At 43.6% G+C, this 22,907-nt stretch overlaps 1 protein-coding gene across 4 annotated transcripts in view; it reads left to right on the top strand.

Annotated features, from left to right (window-relative positions):
- Positions 1–22,907, top strand: part of LOC145944181 (uncharacterized) — an 81,756-nt gene that overhangs the window by 44,133 nt on the left and 14,716 nt on the right. For 3 of the 4 annotated variants that reach the window (XM_083052355.1, XM_083052352.1, XM_083052353.1), the window contains one exon: positions 10,315–12,310. The exons of the other annotated variant lie outside the window; for it this stretch is intronic. In XM_083052355.1, the coding sequence (XP_082908481.1) occupies positions 12,208–12,310 (103 nt within the window). In that variant the 5' untranslated portion in view covers positions 10,315–12,207. The remainder of the gene's footprint in view (positions 1–10,314; positions 12,311–22,907) is intronic. 4 annotated transcript variants of the gene reach the window in all.

Here is a 22,907-nt window from a genome sequence, read left to right as displayed (position 1 = left end):
ATGACATTATCGCGAAATGGAACGTTTTCTCGCGAAACTTCGCATATACGGGACGAGAGGGAGGAGAGGGGAATTATCTGATTGGAAAGTTCGATCAAACGGTATATTGACGTGCGCGTACATCGTACGCTGCGCAAAACATCCCGTGACGGAGAGAGGAGAGCGCCGATAAAATGCAAATTAATTAGAAAAGCGATCGCGCGCTGTCATCCCGATCTCAATTGCAACCGAAGGCGCAGCATCCTGAGTCGGATGACTGTAAGAAGTCAAGATGAATACGCCTATACACTGTCGGTTTTCCACCTTTCGTTCTATAAAATCCATCTGGAAAGAAACAGACTCTCCAAACTCGACGAAAAAAAAAAAGAACTAAAAATAAAACCTAATACTTTCTTTGAACGACACATCTCATTTTCATATTTAATTTTAGTTCTCACGAGCAGTATAATTTCTGGCCGGTCTCTGAGATACCTATTTCGCCATTTACTTCGGTAAATATATCTTTTCCTAATTTTTTTCCCGCTAATCACAGACGTGTGTATATGCGTGTGCGTCTTGCGCACGTACTATTTATCCCGCGGAAGATTATAGGATCGTTACGAGATGTAGCTTACTACGTGGATGGAAAACGCCGGACGCGGCGCGGTCGGCTATGCCAGAATTAACGGAACGCCACCGATAGAGATAGATTGGTATAAGACACTCTTGGTGATTACCCCAATTATGTAAGTTCCGCGAGTCGCTCGATGCCGCCGCCGCCGCGGTCGACATCGCATGCGAGGCGTGCATTATTAGAGGCGGGAGGAAAAAAATATCGCAGTAAACACGCTGCTGTCTCTACTGTCTTCCCCTATCCCGTCCGGCAGTACGTTTTCGCGCGAAATCACGTTCCGTCGACGGCGGTAGCCGGCAGTAAGTCATTTCGACGACGCGCCGGGCTTTCTACGTAATTACCGCTATTGATTTCAGCGCATTAACGCGCCGGAAAAATGCGCCCCGGCGTTATATTCCGCCTCTGCTTTTTGCGACACTTATATGTATATACTTGCCGTCAAATGTCCGCCTTTCCCGTGCTCGCGAAACTGTATCAGAAATCCGCGTCCGCTGCGAATATATAAGGGATGATCTCGAATCTGCTCGAATGTGACCCTGAATTTTATCGAAACAATCGAGTCGTTAAATCGCCGGGGTTTACGATCGCGTATAAAAATGGTCGTACAAGTATCATCATCCGACAGAAATTTATTTTCCGCATCTTTTACGCGGAGCGGAAAATGCCACCGGAGGAACTTAACGTCTCGCGTTATCGCGCGATCGCCGAGAGATATATACGGGAAGTCTAATGTATCGCTCGCGCTATTCGCTCTGCGCGCAAATTAACGAGCGCGCGTCTCTCCTCCTCGGACGAGATGCGCTCCACGCTAAGCAACGCTCCAGATAATGATGCTGCGCGTCGAGATCCGCGCGCTGCGCACGGTTGCCAGCGCTTCCGCTGCGGCGCGCCCGTTACACGCACCCGGATCAAACCGAATCCGCGCCTATATGCGTGCGTGTATTCGTGTTACGTGTGTGCACACCTAAACGCACCGAACTGACGTATCCGTAATCACGGCAATTACGTACACGAGAGACAGAGACGGCCCTCTCGTTGCGCTTCTCCCTTCTCGCTTCCTCCCCTCTCCCGTGAGTGACCGCCCCGATCGTTTACTTCCGCGCGTTTTAATTATTATACCTTGGCGCACGGGAGGCTCTCTCTTTCGTATCCTTCGCAGGATGAGCGACCAAGATTCAACTCGGATCCGCGCGCTCTAATCATATGCCTGGCGTGTCCGTGAAACGTGGCTCGAGCGCGCGAATTTTATCCGGAAGATTAATAACTTTCAATCCACGAAGGAGTTTGTGTTTGCGGAATAAAGATTATGTAACTCGGTTTTTTTTTTTTTTGCGTACAGTAAATGTCGGAGAAGCAACGCTTATCCGAAAGAAGCTGCGAGTTGAACGATCGATTCGAATTTTTGTCCCGAATAAGAAGAGAATCTAGTATACATATTATACTTTCTTCTAGACTATTAATATATCCGTTATCCGATATTATATAATTTTTCCAAGACAAGATATTGAATGCGTAATAAAATTAATTCTCGGTCTATATATTATATTATGAAAAATTTGATGAAAAGGAAGCGTACATAAGTGCGCGAGCTAAATTGCCAAGAATAGTCCAACGCAGTTCAACCCGATTACAGGCTTAACAAGCGGTATTATGCAATCAGCGGTGGATCGTAATAAAAATGCATGAATATTACGGGGCGTGCAATCGCGGGAGAAAATTAACGGTATCGTTACACGTTAATCACGTCGTGTAGTTACCGAACATACTCGAAATCATTCGCGCGATAAAACAATTATGCCCGCTCATCTCCGCACGCGTGTTCGCAATAATCTAATTGACTTCTGCTTGCGTACGATTATTAGTAGGACATTAATAATCGTCGCGCAAAAACTCGAGCGCATAATGTGACGCCGAGTAATTGATATTCAAATAAAATGGTGGTTAATAAAATCGCGAGAGAGAGGCTCTCCTCTGACCGTTCAGACAATTGATATTAAAATTACGTTTCGTCGCTCGTTTACAAAAAGAAAATAATAAACGACAGAAAGAGAGAGAGAGAGAGCCCAATCGTCGCAACGCGAATATGGTAACATTACTTTGCGATATATTACGACTCGAATAATCATTTCAATTATTATACGGACCCGACGCCCTCACAACCTTCTCGTACATTTTTATTTCGTCATTCGCGATTTTCCAGCGCAGCTGGAAGGAAAAGGGAGACAGGCAGGGGAGGGACAGGGGGAGAGAGAAGGGTTGTCGTCGTTTTGCCTTCCTCCTTTTACACGGTGTTCCTTTTCACTACCATGCGCTTTAAATTCGGTTTGCGCCGGACCAAGGCGAAACAGTTCCCGGGAGATTCGCTCGTGAAGTCAAAAAACTCGCGAAAGAGAGTCGGTGCCAAGCGAGTCGGTGCAAGACACACGTGTCAGACGGAACGCAGACACGTGAAGAGCCCAAAGAGCCCTAAACCCGACCGGTCGTTATATAGTCGCACTTTTAAGTCTGTACCATGCTGCTCGTACTTTCAATTTAGGTGCCCACCTCTCTCCAAGTCTCGTCGACTGACCTAAAGATAAGACGAAAACGTGTCACGTCGCCCGACGTCTCGTTGCGGAATAATAAAAAAAATAATATTTTTGAAATTCAAAAAGATATAATCGCTTCCAGCTTCCAGAATGTTCCTTTGCGTCAATTTTTTGAGAAATTCATGGTTAAAGTCGTAAAAAGGACTATTTTAATGTACCTCACTGTGTTACATTTACGACGTGTTGGACAAGTTTTATTCTATTCAGAATTATGTATGAGAAATTTCAGTCCCCTCAAAAGGACTTTCTTGAGAAGACTAAGGTTAATGGGATTTTCGTGATTAAATATCGGGTGTAAATTGTAAATTAAGAGTCACGAATCTATCTACATATACATTAAACATTTTTCAATTGTTTATTTAAACGGGCTATTAAAAAAAGCTTTCAAGTTGCTGAATCATATCAAAAAAATTCAAAAATCTCAGTGATGTAGCGAGTGTTAAAATTAAAACAAATTTCAGAGGTCATACATTTGAATTTTTCAGAATACTCTGAATGTAAATTCAAAGTTTAAATAATCGAATACAATTTAGCCGATTCAAACAATGGTTACAGATTGGATAATTAATTATAATTAATATCTCTCTTTCTAATATTTGGTCACAAGAATTCTCGACTTCAATTTCTTTACAATCAATTCCTTTTGAGAGCTTAAAGTTCCGACAATACACTTAATTTTAAAGTTGAGCTTTTTGGCATAATAAATTGCGTTAGAATAAGTCTGTTTTTATACAATTTTAACTCTCATTTTCTCAAAATTATGACGCAACGAAACATTTCCGATTTAAACCGAGAGCTTATTGATTTAAACAAACTGCAAGAAACAATTTTTCAATCTCTTGATTTGTTTCGTTGAACCGTGTTTTATCCATTCGCGGAAGAGATTAATGCAGTTACCGGGCATTGTAATATTAAAAGAAATATTTTGCTCTCTTCGTTTTCTCCCGATGGATAATTCCGGACGCGTGATTGCCGGTGTCAAAGCACGGGGCAAGATTATTGCATTGACAATTTAAATGATTAGCACTTTGCGAGGATGCTGCAATATCGTACTCTCCTCCCCGGAGATTACGTCGAACCATCAGTCACAGCACAATTATAATGGCGTGTGGAAACGTTAATACTATTTATTCGTTAATAACTCTGGAGTCATTACACCCCGCGATGCTGTTATTACTGTCCTTCCAAGATCTATGTTGCGACCAATAATGAAATTCCGCGCTACATTCCGTAAACGTTATCGAACAATTGCGCGCGGATATAATGACCTTTATCGAAGAGAGGCATCTTTATCGGTAACGGAGAGACCATGGCTGCAGAGGCATTGGCTACACGTGTCTCTTCCCCCGGAAAAAAAAGCTTCCGCTCTTGCAGATTGAATTCCTTATCTTTCGTACCAGAAATTTAGTTTTGAAAATATTAATAGACTCGCGAGTGATTAGGGAAATAATTATCGCAATTTCTTGCGCACAAAAAAGCGCGGCGATATAATTAAGCACTCTCTCTCTTTCTCTTTCGATGCAAAATGGAAAAGAATTCGCCGTAACAGATATAATAATCCTTATCAAAAGAATTGAATTATTTTATTCCCCGTTGGAACAATTAAAACGGGCAGGAGTGGCAAAAAAAAAAGAAAATCGTTCTCTCTCTCTCTCTCTCTCTCTCTCTCTCTCTAAAGAGCGATATTAGCAAGAATTTTTCGACGCACCTTTGGCGATTCGCGCGAGGGTCTCCCGGGACCATGTTTAGGCCCGTCGCGGATGATGGAGTAGCGGCGGGAAATCAAGCGGAAAAGAGGGGGGAAAAAAAAGGAGAGCACACGAGAAGGTAAATTCGGGCAATGCACACTTGGCGCGAAATAACTCGCTTCGCCTCTCGATTCATCCCACTACTCCCGGAGAGAGCAACCCCCTCGCCACCGCCTCGCGCTGCCGCAACCCTCGGTCCTCCTCCCCCTCCCCCCTTCTTCCGTTGCTGCGGCCACCGCCGCTGTTCTCCCTCCCTCCCCCTTCGGCCTCCCTCGTCGTCGAGCCCTCCGCCGCCGTCACCGCCACCGCCAGCACCACCCGTCGTCTACCCCACTTTCGTGCCTCCACCAATGTATTCCTGGCGTTTCGCACTGCAAGGTCAACAAACTTCTCCCCGATAAAAAATAAATGAAACGCAGAACTGTTTGAAATTGTAACAGTGGCAACCGGGGGAGATTGCTCCCGATAACTTTAAAGAGGCACGATTCCTTCGGTCGCTCCCTCACCTAGAAACTTAGCGCGGGATGGTCATTTCCTTTTTCTCTTCACTCTTTTTTTTTCCTTTTTTTTCCTTTTTTTTCGACAAAGGACCGCGATGAATGCACACTCGAGTCGAAAACCGGAGTTCGATGACTCAGTGAGAGAATTCGGATTTAGCTATAATGCAGCTTCTTATGGGAAACAACTATTTCCGCATCGCGCGAGATTTCTTAAAAATTTACAATTGCACGTGATAATATAAGCACGATTCTTAACTACTTTGAATAAAAGAGAATAAAAAATGAAGATGAATCGTAAGTGAAATAATAATAAATGATAAATGGAATAAAATTTTTGTCTCGCTTATTAGGAAAATAATGTCATTTTTATTTCCACTCAAGATTTTATTAAGCAGGCTCTTCTGCCAAGTTTCGTTTTGCTTAACTGGAGCTGTAAATTCGTCATTATATTGGGCATTGGCAGCCACTAAATCCATCGTTTAAATTTATGTGGCACGCCAGCGATTAATCATATCAATACAGTATGCCGCTCACGCATCGGCGACACAAAGTTCCTTCATTGCGATCGATCGAAATGCAACGGATGTTTATGGCTGGCGGGTGCGCGCGCGAGAGAGCCATTGCCCCGTCTTTTATCTCGCGTAATAAGCACGGCCGTTTAATTGCCCATAATCGAACACGTCGATTTCCGGAGAAATCCGTTTTCTCGGCGTTCATAATATCGTGAGCATCGATTGCGCGGGGATGGTAAAGTTGTAGAACTCGCGTTTAATTGCAAAACGTATAATGCCATAATCAGCCTCAAGTATTGCTTTTATTCGATCCTTATGGACCAAAGCGCGTAACAATACATCGTTAAAAGCGCCTAGAAAATATACGTATTGATTTATGAGTTGTTTTATATTAAAAAAAGGGGATTTCCTTATCGGAATATTAATATTTATCTTAATTATTGCACAGATTGAATTGAAATAACATATCTTGTCGCGCATAGATATAACATTTACAATATCCTTTTTTCTTTAAAATATATAGTTTTAAATGTATATATAAAACTATATATTTTAGTTAGAGAAGAAAAGGTATTGTAAATGTTTCTTTTTTGGCTTTTAAACTCGACGCGCGGGGAAAAAAAATTGTTTCATAAATTTTATTAAAAATGCAGTCTCTCCGGGGTCTTTCTGTCCGATTTTGTCCTCGTTGCTTTCGGGTCGCATCCAGCCGTTCGTCCATCGACGACGTAAATTACCGTCGCCGATTAAAATCGCATTAAATTTTAACTCGTGACTGAATCTCGCGTATTTCTCGGAGAAAGAAAGAGAAGTGTCGATCGGCTCGTTCGTTTGTCACTCACGCGAGAGTCGGTCATTCGAGAGGAGATCGTCATTCGTTGCTCGTCGTAACGAGGCTCACGCGTCGCTGAACGCGTGCGGTGCGAGCGAAATGTCATTAAAAAAAAAAAAAAAAAAAAAAAATACATCCGAGAGTGTGCGAATTGTTTCGAGACAATAACTCTTATATACATTTATACTAAATCACGATAAATTAAATTTACATTATATACATGTGCGAAATGCGACACGATATTAATGTTTGCCTCATTATTATGCAACGCGGTATATAAACGTTAGATATATGTGTTTGCATTGATTCTACGCGTCATTAATCATCTTGATTCGCGCAAATTTGCAGACTTATATTCTATTCGACGTTCTAAGCGATTCAAGCAATAATGACAGCACGACCGGAAACAAGCGCACGCAATTGTCGTCGCGTATAGTTTCTCGCTCGCGTGCAAAAACCTCGGGATCTCAAGTCGCGATATCGGAAATTACTATTATCCTGGATCCGCTAACGCCGACGTTAACGCGATATTTCTAGACCGGATTTAACGGTGTGACCGGGCGAGATAGGGGCCCGAGAGCGCGATGGCCAGAGCGAAGAGGGAGGAAGAGGAGGACAGGGGGGCACAGGATGGGGTAAAGAGAGAGAAAAAAAGGAAACGCATACACACGACGCAGCGATGCGCGTGTGGAGAAAAGGATATTGCGCCGGACCGAACCGCAATCTACCGGCCATTATTTTTGCCCCATCTCGTATGTGTGTGCATATATGTGTGTATTGTACCCATATGTATGTATGTGTGTGTGTGTGTGTGCTCGCGCGCGCGTTCTCGTTCCGTTTACCCGTTCGATCTAATTTCTCGCGGAGGCAAATGATCTCCGGCGGCCGCGGTTTATACGGGGCTTCTTCTTCATCTCTTAGAGAGTGCTCTCTCGGCTTAAGAGCCGGCCCTCCGCGTGGAAGGAGCGGCCCGTCCGCTCCGGTTCCCCGCAACGAGTTGTAAACCGACATTTTCCGGAAGACTTGGCGCGCGCTGAAACCAAAAATCATCAGAGCAGGTCCGGCAGCGGCAGATCAGCGAGAAAAGTCCGCGGTGATTAGCCGGCGCTAGGCGTTAACGCTGCACGGAGAGCAGGTTTGGCGGGGCCGTTGCGCGAAAGGAGGAGAGATAGATAGGCAGATAAAGAGAGAAAACGCGAAAGAGCGAGAGAGAGAAGGAGAGGAGTGGTCCCGGCAAACAAGAAGCGAGCCGCAATGCATTCGCTCTACTCGCTAGATATAAATACGCGACAGAGGGCAAGGAACCAACCACGCCTGCACCGGCAGCTACTGCCTAACGACACCGACACGCACACACGCAGTCGCCTCATTGTGATAAAGCGAAAGAAGGAACGCTGGTAGACGGAGAGAAGGAGAAAGGAAGAAGGAAACGGCGAGAGAGAGGCAACGAGAAAGAAAGAGAGCCACGCAAGCTGCTGCTGCTGCTGCTGCGAGTTCGTTCATGCGCCCATCCGTGCACTGCGAGTTGTGGACGAATGTGGTCGGTCCGAGTCTTTCTCCGTCTTTCTCTCTCTTTCTCTCTCGAAGACACGCGGCCAAATATTGCATCGTCGGATAAATATAGGCAGTCGCGCACTGCGCGGCTGCACCAGCCCTAACGCGTACTTTTCTCCACAGCTCGCGTCGTTCGCTTTCGGGCCGGCTACTACTGTACACATCAAGAGGAAAGGAAAGAGAAAGAGAGAGAGAGAGTCGGCGCGCCGCGGCATTCCTCTCCCGCGGCTCTCTTTCCGCGCGAAACGATCGTTAAATCCGTTCTTCGTTCGTGGCCGAGAACTTGGCGATAACGATCTCCAAGTCTGCGAGCGGTACGCGACGTTTTCTTTTCTCTCTCTATTTTTTTCTTTATTTTTTTTTTTTTTTAATCGAAAATCGGTACCGCTCCCTTCGGGCAGGAGGTCCGTTCCTATACATCCGGGCAAGCGTATTGCACTTCCGTAGGAACCGCGAAGATAAATAGAATTATAATATATGCTGCATTCCGTTTTGATCTACTGAAAGAGAGAGAGAGAGAGAGACGATATTATATCGGGGAAAATTGACAGGACAAGATGATCTCGCTGCATCTCCGCAAAAAATGAATCGCAGTCCGCTCTATCTTTCCCGAGACCGGGGGCTTCGCGGACGGATATTGCTCCGTGATTTCGCGCTGGAATAAAAGTTAAATCGACAATACATTTGACGCGCATTCGCGACGAGTTTTGTTTATAGAAATCTATCTCGAGGCGCGATCGAATCCCTCGCGGATCCCCGTTTCCCTTTATTCGGTTCATAGCAGTGTTATCTCGCGCGACGCATTATAGCCAGACGATAAGTTGTAATCGGGTCAGTACAACGATGCATTGTAAAGCGCATCGTCGAGGCTGCTCGGGCTGCTCATGAATCTTCTCCTAGCTTCTCCGTCGCAGCTGGAACGCGACGGAGTTCTCAGATATATCGTCGATGCGTCCCGAATCTTTCGTTTACGAAGCGACTTACGTAAGAGAATACATTACTGCGTGTACTTTTCTTCCGCCAATAATCGACGATGCGCAAAGAGAATTCGCTTTCTTAAATAAATTTTTTGCCGAGTAAAATAAAAGTGTCAAACACACATTCATCCTACATTCGTACATGTGATAACGGGAAGAAAATCTTTCGCGAGAGAAATTTGACATGAGAGGCCAGAGCGCTATTGTAAATCACGTCGCCGGAACATCGCGTTCTCGTTCGCTTCACAGCTTATCTCGCTTCGTCGATTGTGCATGCCGAGGCATATGATTTGCGTGCTCATTAACAAGCTCGCGAATCGGTCATTTAATAAAGTAGCGGGCTCGAGTATGTTTACCTTCTAGTCTTTCATTCGGCAGAGAAGGAGATTTATCAGATTCGAGAGTAAAGAGAGAGGATGTGATTCTCCTAATGCAACAAATCCTTCTTTACAAGGAGAAATAATATGTATATACCGAACGCGTCGCGTTCCGGCGTCCCCTTAGCACGCGAGACTTTGCACAAAGTCTCTCTCGCCGGCTTTGTTTGGGCGCGCGCCGCGCGTCGCGAGAACGAGCACGTGGCCGCGGCGAGGCCGCGGGGGCACAATCAGTGAAAATCATCGGGTGCGCGGACATTGGGTGGCGGGAAACGTGCGTGATAGCGCGCGCGGTAGCCGCGGAGGGAGGCCCTAATCAACCTGGCGCGCGTGAATCTAACCCCACGCGAGAAACGGGGTGGGAGAGAGAGAGAGATGGTCGGAGGAGATTCCCGAGGGGGAAGGCGAAGGGTTGGGGGCGGGGGGAGGGAAACAGAAGACGCGACGGTGCGCTCTCTCCGTCGCGACGATCGGCGGCGAGACCGGGGACAGAGAGCGGAGACGGTTATCGCGGAAGTTCGGCAATTATAGGTGCCGACTCGTCCTTTTTTTTCCTTTCTCTCTCTCTCTTTCTTTCTTCCTCCGATTTTTTTTCCTTCTCTTTTTTTTTTAGCCGAGTGATATTGATTTGGGAGAGGCAGTTCGTATTCGCGGCACGAGCGTACCTTGTGACTCGCGGAGGCGATGCCGCCGCCAGCCAGCGCGATGCATCACGGCGCAGCGCGCATTGAGGGGTACAACATCGCTGCCGAGAGAGCGAGAGAGGATCGCGGCGACGAGGATGACGGGGGGATGGACGGGGGCGAGATGAGTGGCTGGACGGAGAGAGATAGAGAGCGAGAGGAAGAGAGAGGATCGGACGGTTCCCCGCCGCGCACCGGTCGTTCCCCTACGCCGAATGGTCGCCCCACTACACGGACCGTCATCCCCCGACGACGCGGTATCAAACCCCTTCTACCGGTTCAACGAACATAACTTCCTCGCTTCGCCCGCTCCCGACCCACCCCCTCCTGCCGGTCGGTCCTCGCCGGCCGTCTCGTTCTCCACCATCGCCACCACCATCAGCCACCTCTCCGCGCCAGGAACGAGCGTAAAATTCCGGCAGCCCCGGGTCTTCTCCGCTGAATTTTCGCGAGGATGATCGAATGCCGCTGGATCACCAGAATTGAATAAATTTTCTGAGAAAGATAACATCTTTGACAGCTGATCAGCTGACCAGCTGTCATCAGCGAGCAACTCTTAATTGTGAAGTTTTGAAATCTAATCTGATAGTTTTCTCTTGAGTCTGTCAATCACGCTATCTTTCATGTTGCGACACGATGCGAATCGAAAAGTCTATCTAATCTAAAGATCATCTTCGGATGCAAAATTGTAATTGTCATCAATAGAACTGAACAGAGCGCGAAACACGATGCATCGACGAATCGTGCAATAATCAAATCGCGTCAATGAATACCTAGTAAAGACAAAAAAACGCGAGAGAAGTTTACGAGTGCTCTCTTATTATTAGATGATATTAGGCCCGATCGCGGCATGTGTCACGTGTCACTTTGTGACAGACTCCGCGCGACTCGAGTGTCCTTGGACAACTTGGTCCCCTCCACCCTCTGTATTTTGACGGGCCGCGAACCGAGTCGCGAGGGTGGGAAGGGGAGAGAATGCCCCCGCGGATGCATCCACCCCTGCGATTGTCGCTACCATCGCTGCCGCCGCCGCCGCCGTTCCACCGGCACCTTCTCCCCGCTCTCGTGCGCGTCTCCTCTCTTTCCCGATGTTCTCTATACCATCCCAAACCCGAACCAGTCCAGAAATCCCCCACTCTGATCGCGTGTGCACCGCGACGGAAGCGCGGCAACGCCGCAGAACGCTCGCCAGTGTCTCGGTCTTGGCGAGTTACTCGGGGGGCTCAGGCCGAGTCTACCGAGATTGTGTCTACCGGCGCGGGTAACCCGAAAGCGAGTGTGGCGAGGATTAAAGTCGCGGGCCGCTCTACGGCATGCGGGACCGTCTCGCTGCTGTCTGAAGGCCGTACAGGAACGCACGAGGGACGGCGCGCCAACGATAAGAAAAGTTTCACGGCCGCGGCGGATCTAGAGGAGGAGGCCGACGACGACGACGACGAGGACGAAGACGAGGACGAAGACGAGGACGAAGACGAGGACGAGGACGACGTCGACGACAACAACGACGACGACGAGACGAGAGGAAACAGTGGCGGATCTAGAGGAGAGACGACGGCAACGTCCAGGGGAAGAGGAGGAGAACGCATCGTCGTCGCGCGGTAGACGTTGGGAAGAGGAGGAGAGACAGGGACAGGACGGCCGACGAGACGGGCGCCGCGCGCTCGCACGTTGCCGCGCCGCGCTTCGATATATCGCACCGCACGCGCGTCGTGATCCGCGTAACACGCGCGTACGCACCGCGTCGTGAAACGCGCGCGTATACGCGACCTATACATATTTATATGAATACACGGTGACCCGCGCGCGGAGATAATACAGTGTAAATGGCGCTCTCGGCGCAGAACCAGTCGACGTCGTACGTGAACTTGTATTACTCGATCGTTCAGCGCGCGGCGACGCGCTACTTTAAGGAATACTACAACTCCGGTGAGTACTATCATCAGACATCATCGTCATCCCGCACGTGTCCACCACACACATGCCACGCACGCACATACGTGATGTGATGACTCGATCGCATATACATATACATGTCTGCAGCGGACTCGCGATAAGGCGCCAATAGCGGCTTCGTCTCTTGCCTCGCGCGTATCATCCAACTCTCCTCCCCTTCTCGTAATCTCTCCTCTCCTCGCGAGAACGTTATCATCCATCCCCCCGGGCGCCGGTAACCCACTTGTGCATTCGCGTCCACGTTTTGCCAAAACGTCACTACATCATCACGTGATAACACGCGGTTTCGAGTTTTCCCGCCGACCCCCCTGCTCGGTTTCCCCCCTCGCGTGCTCGACGCGATGGTGCCTGTCTTTCTCACGAGTCCCCCCTCATTCAGAGAATTCATTCAAACGGTGACATTGCGCGAAAAATGATTTCCATCACGTGGCACGATAGAGATAGCGAGATACGTATTTCGTTGTGTCTGTAACTTGAGAGTGGGCTACGAAAATCGTCGAAATTATATTGTTTTGTCGTGTCTCTCAGCCGAGTACTCTTTCTTCTCTCTCTGATCTCTCATCCTGATTCCTCCTCCTGTGCTATGCACGCGTGTGCACATTTATACATGCTGGGACAGTTACGAACTATAACGTGCCGGCGATTACTCTACTGAAGCAGAAGTGCTCTTCCGACTTGCGATTAGCAACGCGCCGCTCGCTGGCCAGACACGTGTCTCGTACGAAACTCGTGTGTGTGTCGAACTCGGCGAAGCACGTTCGAGCGAAAACAGTCAGTGCTTAAGTTGGGAGAACGAAAGGGGAAAAAAGAGAGAGATATAGAAAGAAAAAAAAGAGAGAGATGCGTAGGGTAACTGAGGGTATCGCTGGCCGTCGGTCAAATGTGTTGTACGAAATTCCTTGCTTAGGGCGAGATACACACAGAGAAAGAGAGAGAGAGAAGAGTCGTGTATTTATATATCTGCGCGGTTGAAAAAAAAAAAAAAAAATTTCGCGAGGAGGATAAAGGAAGATATTTACTGCAAATTCCGAGAGAGGCGAAATAATGTACCAAAAATAGGAATCAAAACGACGAGCGAGAACGTGGATGAGACAGAGCTGGTTAGTGTCACATTTGCATAAATTAATCTCGAAATAAGCATCGAAATTAATAATTAAATATAACTTTTTTTATAATTAAAAGTCTTATACAACTGTAATAAGTCTCGTGTTGGTTATACTATGGAATCTTGAAATGATGAAATCTCTTTATTATCGTGACAGATGCGTAGATAGATGCGAGAGAACGAATATTCCATTCTGAACATTCGTTGTATAGTTGAAGAAAATGGATAAAAAGAAAATAACGTAGTGTGTCGAGACTCTGTGTACAGAAACCCGCTTCATAAACCTTATCCTAGCGTTTAAGTGGATCATATTTCGACGGTAAAATCATTCGGAAAAGAGATCGTAAAAAGAGAGAGAGAGACACACATTGAACGCTTTACAATTGACCTCTCCTCGCAGTGTAAACTTGATCATTGCAATATAAATTAGATGACGTTAAACGTGCCGAATGAGTACGCGTGTAATTTAAAAGAAAAAAAACGAAACGCGCGAAATGTGTGAGTTACATACATGAAGTACAACATCGATTGAATATGTTTGTATAGTAAATAGTTATCAATTCTTGAAAACTACGTCGGTTATTTTAACCGATATACGCGAGCGATATAAATAATTTCAGATATAACGCTAGGAAAGAAATAATCTCGGGTTTTAAAATTTGACTGGACACACAAGTGATGTAGCACAAATATATTAAAAGCCACCGTGTAATGAAGCTGCAATAGTATCACGTCAGGAGATTTGAATATTGGCTAATTATTGGCAATATTGTTCGTCGTAATAGTAGATAATCATCACTCATCATAATTGATCCATATCTTCTATAATTACTCGAAATATTAAATCGAATCAATTTGTCGTTTGCCGTAATTGCGAGTTATATTTTTCGGTAATTAACCGGCAACTATTATATTATTATATTAACGCCATTCGTTTTACTCGATGTTAGCTTGTTTCGAATTAATGTAGTATCAAATTACGGTCAAGAATTTATGTAAAATGGCGAGTATATATATATATATATATATATATATCGCACTTTGGAAAGTATTTTTCTTCTCGAGCGGGACAAGAAGGAGAGAAAGAAAAAGAGAGGAAAGAAAGAGGAGAGAGAATTGCGTGATGATATGCACGACGGAATCGCGTAATCTGCCGGCGCGTTTGGGTCATCTAATCGGTCCTCGCGACAAGCAAAGTGACGAAAGTCTGGAGCGATAGTTCCAATTCGGAGGAACCATCCCCGATGGTCTCTTCTATTATTCTCTCGCAGATTTGCGTTGTCCGGATTCGAGAAGAAATAATCCGATCATTTCGTCCTCCGATTCGATAAAGTAACGTACCAAGTGCGTATGTGTGTCTCGAGATTCCCTATTCACTAATCCGTCGACCAGTTTGGAGCCGACTTTTCCTCGGTGAAAAGTCTCTTTCCAGCCAACTTTTTAATATACAACCTTAAATATCTTTCCTCAAACTTCTAAATTGTTAAGTATGTTTCATTAACCATTTTTTCGCGACTCGTTAGAATCTCTCGAGAGCGACCGAATTGCAAGCGGCATCTTCTAGAAGATTTCTCGCAGAAGAAATGCAATGTTCTCGAATCAATTTTTTTCTTCATATAAAATACATAGTTTGCGACAAGAAAAATGCATAACTTCTCGAGATGCATGAATGATGAATATCAATGTATAGGATTTGTTTAGCGGTTAGCGATATCTCCCTCTTGCCAGACTCTGAGCGACGCAAGCTGGAACGGAGGTTCCACGCCGATCGCGAGACGCGCCTGATCAAGGTGAGCGTCGTCGGCCGAGGACTCTCTCGCGATCGTGCTCTTTGTGACCGAGAAACACGACGCCGGCAACTCGTGAGCGAGTGCGTGCCGCTTACGGCGGCGAATGACAACATAGGAGAGCCTACGACGGGAACAATCGCGATTGTCGACGAACGACATCGGTTATCTGTGCGATCGCTTTACGGTCGCTCGAATTTTGCCACTTGTTAATAAGTGAGAATAAAAATTTAATCGTTGAAAGAAACGGTGCGACTTGCAAATTAATAAATTCGGATTTTAATTTCTATAAATTTTCTTTTTCGATAAATGCACACGAGAGTCAGGTCGTCGCATCATCGGATTTCAAAGACACGACGAGGGTCTCTCGCGCGGGTTATATTTGTGCAACGGGGAGATATATAGACTCTGTTTGAGAGTCGCGCGCGCATTTTGCTGGAAGGAGACGGATTGCCTATTTAGATATGCCGCGCCGATAAGAATGCTCCTGGTGAAAATTTACTACGTGTCGGATTGCATGCATCAAATCAACTTTATACATTATCAACATTTGTGTGGTGGCACACAGAAGCTTCTTGATTTATAATATTCAATTATTACGTGACTCATCGGAGAAAAATTTCGCGAGTTCTCCGATACGAGTCTTTGTACCTAGATGAGCATTCTGAATTTCCGTGTGTTTGATTTGTTAATATCAATTTTTAATAATAATTTACGATTCGAGTATTCTCCATCTTTATATTTGCTATGCATTAGAAACAACTTCTCGTTATTTTATAATTACGGCGAGACGTTATGTATTTAATTATCGAAAGGATCGAGACGTTAGATTGATAATAAACGTGAAACGCCAATAAATCGTACTATTAATGCGGAAAAAAAGCTTTTAGCAAGTATAAATCACAATATACATCACGCACATCGCCGGTAATAATTGTTATATTGTCTCAATAATCGCATGAATACATCCGCGCGGTTAAAATCGCGAGCATAATCGCGAATCATCGGTTATACATTCACACGCAGCGTTGCTTTATGCCGAGGAAATCGGCGTGCTTTCACGATTAAACGAATCGTAAAACAATTAACGAAGTGCGACGAATTATTGCCGCAATTATCTTCATTATTACGTAAACATGGCAGATGCAAATCATACGATATTAAAGGTCGCGGATTGTTTCACAAGAGTGATCACACGCGCGGTTTGAAACTTTGCAAACATTTTTTCCCCCCAGAATTTACGTTTTTTTTTTTTTTTTTTTTTTTTTTGGGTCATGCGTGTCTCCTTCGCGCATTGAATGAACAATTGTCACTTTTCGACGCATCAGGTGTAATCTCGCAAAGTCTCCTCGCATTTTACGTGGAGTTACGACGGCGTGATGTCTCTCCTAAGATTTCTCTCGAACGGATTTTACATAAAGTGCAAGTTGTAAAGCCTGTAAATATTTGTGTGCGCGTCTGCGTGAGCCAACGTCACGTTTTAACTGTTGGGAGTTGGCTGCCGGGATTCAACCTTGACTTAAATTCCCGAAAGCGGGTTGGCTTCGCAATGAGGGACGGAAATTGGGCATAAAGTATCTCGATATCGAAATCGTTTCTTTTTTCCTTCTTTCGAGAGTTCTTTTCTTGCCAGATGCAACGCGTTACAAGATAATTATATGTATATCGAACAGCGATAATGAAAGAAAAGACAATGCGCTCTATGCAAGGATTGCATTGCAATAATTATTAAAGGCGCTTTGTGCATCAACATCTTTAGATGCACGGGATTCCTAATCGTAACGTGGCGCGATACGATACAGCAAGATACATTGTACAAAGATTATAATTGTCCGCTGAAGACTCTTCATAGCGCGAATCGCGCCAGTGATGTGAGTCATTTTTACTGAAGAGAGAACGAGAGAAGAGACGCGCGCGCATTCGGAAAATAAACGCGTCGGCGAGTTTATCATTTGACTTCTGGTGATAAAAGAGCGATCATTGCTCCGTATCGTTCGTATAATATAAGAATTAATACGAGCGAGAAAACGCGTACAGAAAATTCACAATCGATTCAACCTGCCGTAGACGTGCAATATATAATTACGGTATGCGTGCATATACTTTTTTTTCGTCTGCTCTCTTTCTTTTTCTTTCACTTTACCTTTATAAATTATGTATCAATGACACACAACACCGAGAGAAAAAGATCGCAGCGAATTGAAATTAAAATATCTGGTCACTCACACATACACACACACACACACACACACACACACACATATTGCTTAAACAACAGGCTTTCTATATTTAAGTTATAAATAATAACAAGTCGATAAAAATCGATTCATACTTGACTCTGAATCTGTACGATTGAATATATGATAATTGTGTTTATATTCTGTCGCTTGTATAAATCGACTGTATTCTGCCAACTTTATAAATTATGTATTAATGGTCCATCTATGAAAAAGAAAAAAATACAGTAAAATTTAGTTCGCGCATACAATGTCTGATATATCATCGTCGCCACATTCTCTAGATGTTAGAATATTCTACTCGAGTATAATTAATGTCGCGTCAACGAAATTAAATAGGTGAATGAATACATGGATTCGATTCATATATTGTTGTGGATACACGACAATTATGATTGTGTATGATTTTCATCAACTGTTCCAATCTCATAAATTATGCATTAATGGCTCAATATAAAAAAGAAAAAAGAATTACATAGCGAGTTTGAGTCACAACGTTTGGCGCCTCATCGCGCGCTATTTCATAACTTTACCACTTAAGCAATTAATATCGCTGTAGCGTACAACGAAATTAAATAGAGTAATGAATATGCCGAAACGCGAAATTTTTAATTGGATCGTTATCAGATTCGATTATGAACTCCCTCCCCCTCTCTCTCTCTCTCTCTCTCTCTCTCTCTCTCTCTCTCTCTCTCTCTCTCTCTCTCGACGGCACGACAGGGCAGCTCGATTTCACACGCGTTTCCGCGATATTTGCGTAAATCCGCCGCGATGGTCTTGGACGTGAACGCGCGCGAATTGTTTTATAAGGTAAAAATAATATATTGCGCGAAAGAGAGTGATGGAGATAGAGATAGATAGAGAGTGCATTCGAGCATCCGTCAAAAATATCGCGGTAACAATAGCGAAGGAAAAAAAAAATATATATATATATATGTATATATATATATTTTATATATATATATATTCGACGTTTCGACTTCGTCAATGCGTGCTCTACACTCTCGAGCTAACAGCGGGCGTATTTCGTTTCTGTCTATTTTTCTGAAAACAAACATTCGATCTCTGACGAGCTGAATAACGCCAATGGAACACTAGGAAAGGACCACTCGTTTCTGGAGCACTCTTCGGAGCGCCATCGCGGAAAGTTATGTTTTTGTTGCGCCCGTTTCGTTTTTTTGCCACCCCCACGTCCGCCACGCGAGGGAGGTCCCTTGAATCGGTTCGATAGGAATACGGGCCGCAGGTATTTCCTCTGACGTTCGATAAATAGCGGCCGATGTTTGCTCTCGCAAATGAATGCCCGAGTACCCCTCTTTTCCCCTCATCGCCGATCTTCGAGATCCCTCCTCCCGCGAATGCATCCAACGTGTATCGTCCTCTTAATCCTTAATTCGTGTAATTGTAGGTACAAATAATGGATCGTAAATTCTATTAAATAAAGAGAGAGATGCGGAAAATCGCGAATTATTTTTCGGGAACGAAAAAGTCTTATATACTATCTTTTTATATATAATATATAAGAATCGATGGCAAGAGCTGATGTATAAAATTGCTGGAGGTATAAAAATCGTCTTGTCCAGCGATATTTTTTTCTTACTCAGCGTCGACAAGATCGGCGTAATTGGCCAAGTCGTTTAGAAACGGCCAATCGATGAGATATCGCGACGAGACAAAAAGTGTATCTCGTAATTCATATATACCTACGCGAAACGTCGCCGAGCCGCGTCGTCTCTCTTTTTTTTTCCGCGGAGAACGCGATGGAATTGATGGTGTGCATACGACGTTATGCCGTGAAAATTACGTTCGCGCGCGGATCTCGCTCACACAACTATAATTATCGTCCGTTCTTTCGCATTCGCGTAAATTCATAAATTAGCGAATAAAACCGGTTTATTTTAAACAGCGTCGTCGTCGTGATTTATTGTGCTACCGAAAGTTTTACATATATATTATATATATAAAATATGCATAATATGTGCGAGATATATCGAGATACGTAAAACGTATGTATATTTCGATGCGAAGGATCGAATGACAGAAAACGATACGTGTGCGTGATTTTGTGCTTTCGCCTGCGCTACTACGAAGACAATCCGTTAGAAATCTGAGAATCTCCGAGGAGCATTGTGTGATATGGGGACAATTCGAAAATCCGAGAGTTCCAATAATCAGAAGAGCGGAAAACGTGAATTATTATACGAGGTGTTACGCGAGACGGATCTTGCGCGAAATGTGTCGCGGGCTTCTGTCAACCAAGGCGCAAAACTCGTCGATCTAACACTAGATCCGATTTTCTCCTTCGATATTTTCTTTTATTGTATATACGCATATATACATCGGAGACAGCACCTTCACTTTGAGCCCACAAAGTTGCTTTCACCCGCTCAATTAAATCCGCGCTTTCGAATCAAAGACACTCCAGTTATTTCGCGATTTTGTGCAGATGCGAAGTGTAAGAAGAAAAAGATCGAGTCTCTTTTCTTCTTTCGTCCAACTCTGTACAGCACCGTCAATGAGAATTGAAAGTCGGTCCAATTCGCGTAAAATTGATCGTTTCTATACGTTTTGTTTCATCCCCTGACAACATCGATGTTGTCATCAAATGTTAATTCTCATTGACTCGGGTACAAAAATTGTCAAAATCTGTCCCGATGGCTTTTTTTTCTATATGAATCTAGTTTATCGGACACTTGGTGTTGTCGCGAGATATAATTATAAAAAAAAGCAATCGTTAAAACTCTCATTTCAGATTTCAACGCTACAGAAATAATGAAAATAATCTGTATATTTTTTATATATTGATGAGACAACATGTAATGTAAAACTATATAACGTCGCAACGATTGACGCAAGAAAGTTGATGCATTTCGCACTTTTGTCTGTACCCTAGGGAATTGACCTCATCGAAATTATACCGGTTTCGCGAACCCCCCGTAACGCAAAGCGAGTTTTTCGATTGTTTGCTCGTAGTAGCCGCACACCATTTGATTCCCATACCACTCGAGAATCGACGGGATCGACCTGGCGACTTAAATCTGCGAGAGAGCCACCGCGGCAGGAAAAATCTTTAAAAATGCTGGTCCCCCGACGCGAAAAAAGCGCGCATGTGCAGCCACGGGCCATCTCTCTCTTTCTTTCTCTTTTTATCTTTCTCTCTCTCTTTCTCTTTCTCTTTCTATCTTTCTCTCTCTCTCTCTCTCTCTCTCTTTCTCTCTCTCTCTTTCTATCTTTCTCTCTTTCTCTCTCTCTCTCTCTCTCTCTCTCTCTCTTTCTCTCTCTCTCTCTCTCTCTCTCTCTCTCTTTCTCTCTCTCTTTCTCTCTCTCTCTCTCTCTCTCTCTCTCTTTCTCTCTTTCTCTTTCTCGCTTCCTACCGATGTTAGCTATAGTTCTCCCGGCTTCGCTTTATGCGTTTCTTGCAGCCAAAACAAATCGTAAAGACGCCCGCCGGAGTGCAATCCTATGCTTGTTGCCGAAAAATCAATGATATAAGCGACACTGGCGAGGAACACATTCGTCAAACAATAATAAAGTAATATACCGCGCGAAAGTATTTTACCTTCTCAGGAGTTTTGATAATTGAACCTTTCACTGAGCATCGCCGCATGTTTCTCAAATATATTGACATTTTTTCGATTAAAAAAAGATCGATATATACCAACTTTACCAAGAGATTGATCTGTTTCAATTATTATTTTCTCTGAGCAGTCTTTCTACCTTTATCTCTTCGCGCATATCGTTTTAATATAACTATGCGATTACATCTTCATTTTTTTTCCGCCTTTCGTCGATACGCTCGTGTAATTTCTACCAAGATTTCTTTCCGATTTTTGTTGATACAAGTGTTACTAAGTCTATCCAAGTGTCCATCTCTTGATATCCTTGCTCTAACTCTAAATAAGAGAGATATTAATGCTAAAAAAAATATTAACTTATGCTGAGCGTGTCTTTAAATATGCTAATTGTAAGAAAAAAAGTTTCTATACATTATCGTTTTTTAGAGAATATTGAGTGAACGTAATTAATGGAAATTTCGTCCTAGTGATTTATTTCATATGTTAATAATTGTGGCGTTGATTGAAAAAATTAGTAAAAATCGTTGAAATAAAAATAGAATAGTGCAGAAGCTTATGATCCGCCTTATTAAAATACTTGATTGATAAACCGGTCGCGATGAATAAAATGTCATTATAAGCAGAGATTTCCTGCATATGTATGTGTACTTCTCGTTATAACCATTTATATAACAATGCAATTCTGTCGAATAAGCAATATCCCATGTCTGTCGGATCAAATTGCAACACAGATTTTTAAAAAAATTATTTTAGTGACAAACATCGAATTTTCCGATATAAAATTATAATACAAAATTAACGATATTATTTGCAGTTTGCTGTCTGTCTTGTACTTATATACATTAAGAACATCAATACTTATATATAACAAAACATCGCGGGTAAACTTACATAAAATTTACGATGTTATGATGAAAAACAAATCTAAGCCTTGATTTACACTCGAATATTCAAGTTCTGTTGTTAATATTGAAATCTTAAACATTGATCGTTTGACAGTAACTAAGATGAGAGAATGTAAGATAATATAATGTAAGATATAATGTAAGATAATATAATATAATGTAAGATCCTTGTAATATTACTTTGTGATAATCTTCACTGATACATTCATTTGTAAATATAATTTTCTCATGTATGAAACTCTTCTCTTTAAATACTAGCTAACCTTACGTGATTTGTGAAACATAACGCGCGTCAAAATCAACGGCAAGATCTTAAGACTGCTTACTTGGTAAAGTTATAAGTTTTATAAGTGGATCGTCTCTCATTAAAGCTCGGTCGAACTGCTCGGTAAAACTTGTGAAGTTTGTATCAACGCTTACCAATGTTTATTCACGCGAATGCGAGAGAAAGAACAATCCGGAGATTTTTCTTTAACGCAATTTATCATTAAGAACACTCGTCTACTTCAACCATTCGATGCCGGAAAAGATTCTCGCAATGAAGAAGAAACTAATTTCTCTCTTTGTTTCTTTTGCGCATTTTTTTTGCAAGTGTTAATCTCCCGCCTGAAATTGAATGATCGGCTGAATAGATTATCATTATTACGATGGTAATAACCGATTATTACTAATGTTGTCATTATCATTACGATGATCGTCAAAAAGTAAATTGTTTAGAAAAAATTGCATTTATATCCTCCGAGATTCTTATGCTGGAGCAAACGAGAGAAACTTTCCGTTTTATTCGATTCAGTTTTTGATATTTTTATCCTGGCTGTCAGCTGCCATATATAGTGCAGTCATAGTTTACGAGAACTTTTTTGCGCGACACATTTTGTTTTTGCGCGATATATACTTAACGACTTCCGACGTGCAAAGGAAATTTGGACGATTACTCGGAGATTCTAGTCGTAATTAAGTG

This window comes from Prenolepis imparis, unplaced genomic scaffold (genome assembly GCF_030444845.1).
Source record: "Prenolepis imparis isolate NDT839.2.m4 unplaced genomic scaffold, iyPreImpa1.0 SCAF_12, whole genome shotgun sequence".
NCBI lineage: Eukaryota > Metazoa > Arthropoda > Insecta > Hymenoptera > Formicidae > Prenolepis > Prenolepis imparis.
Note: the sequence above shows the minus strand (reverse complement) of the source record. Positions and strands in the feature narration are given on the sequence as shown.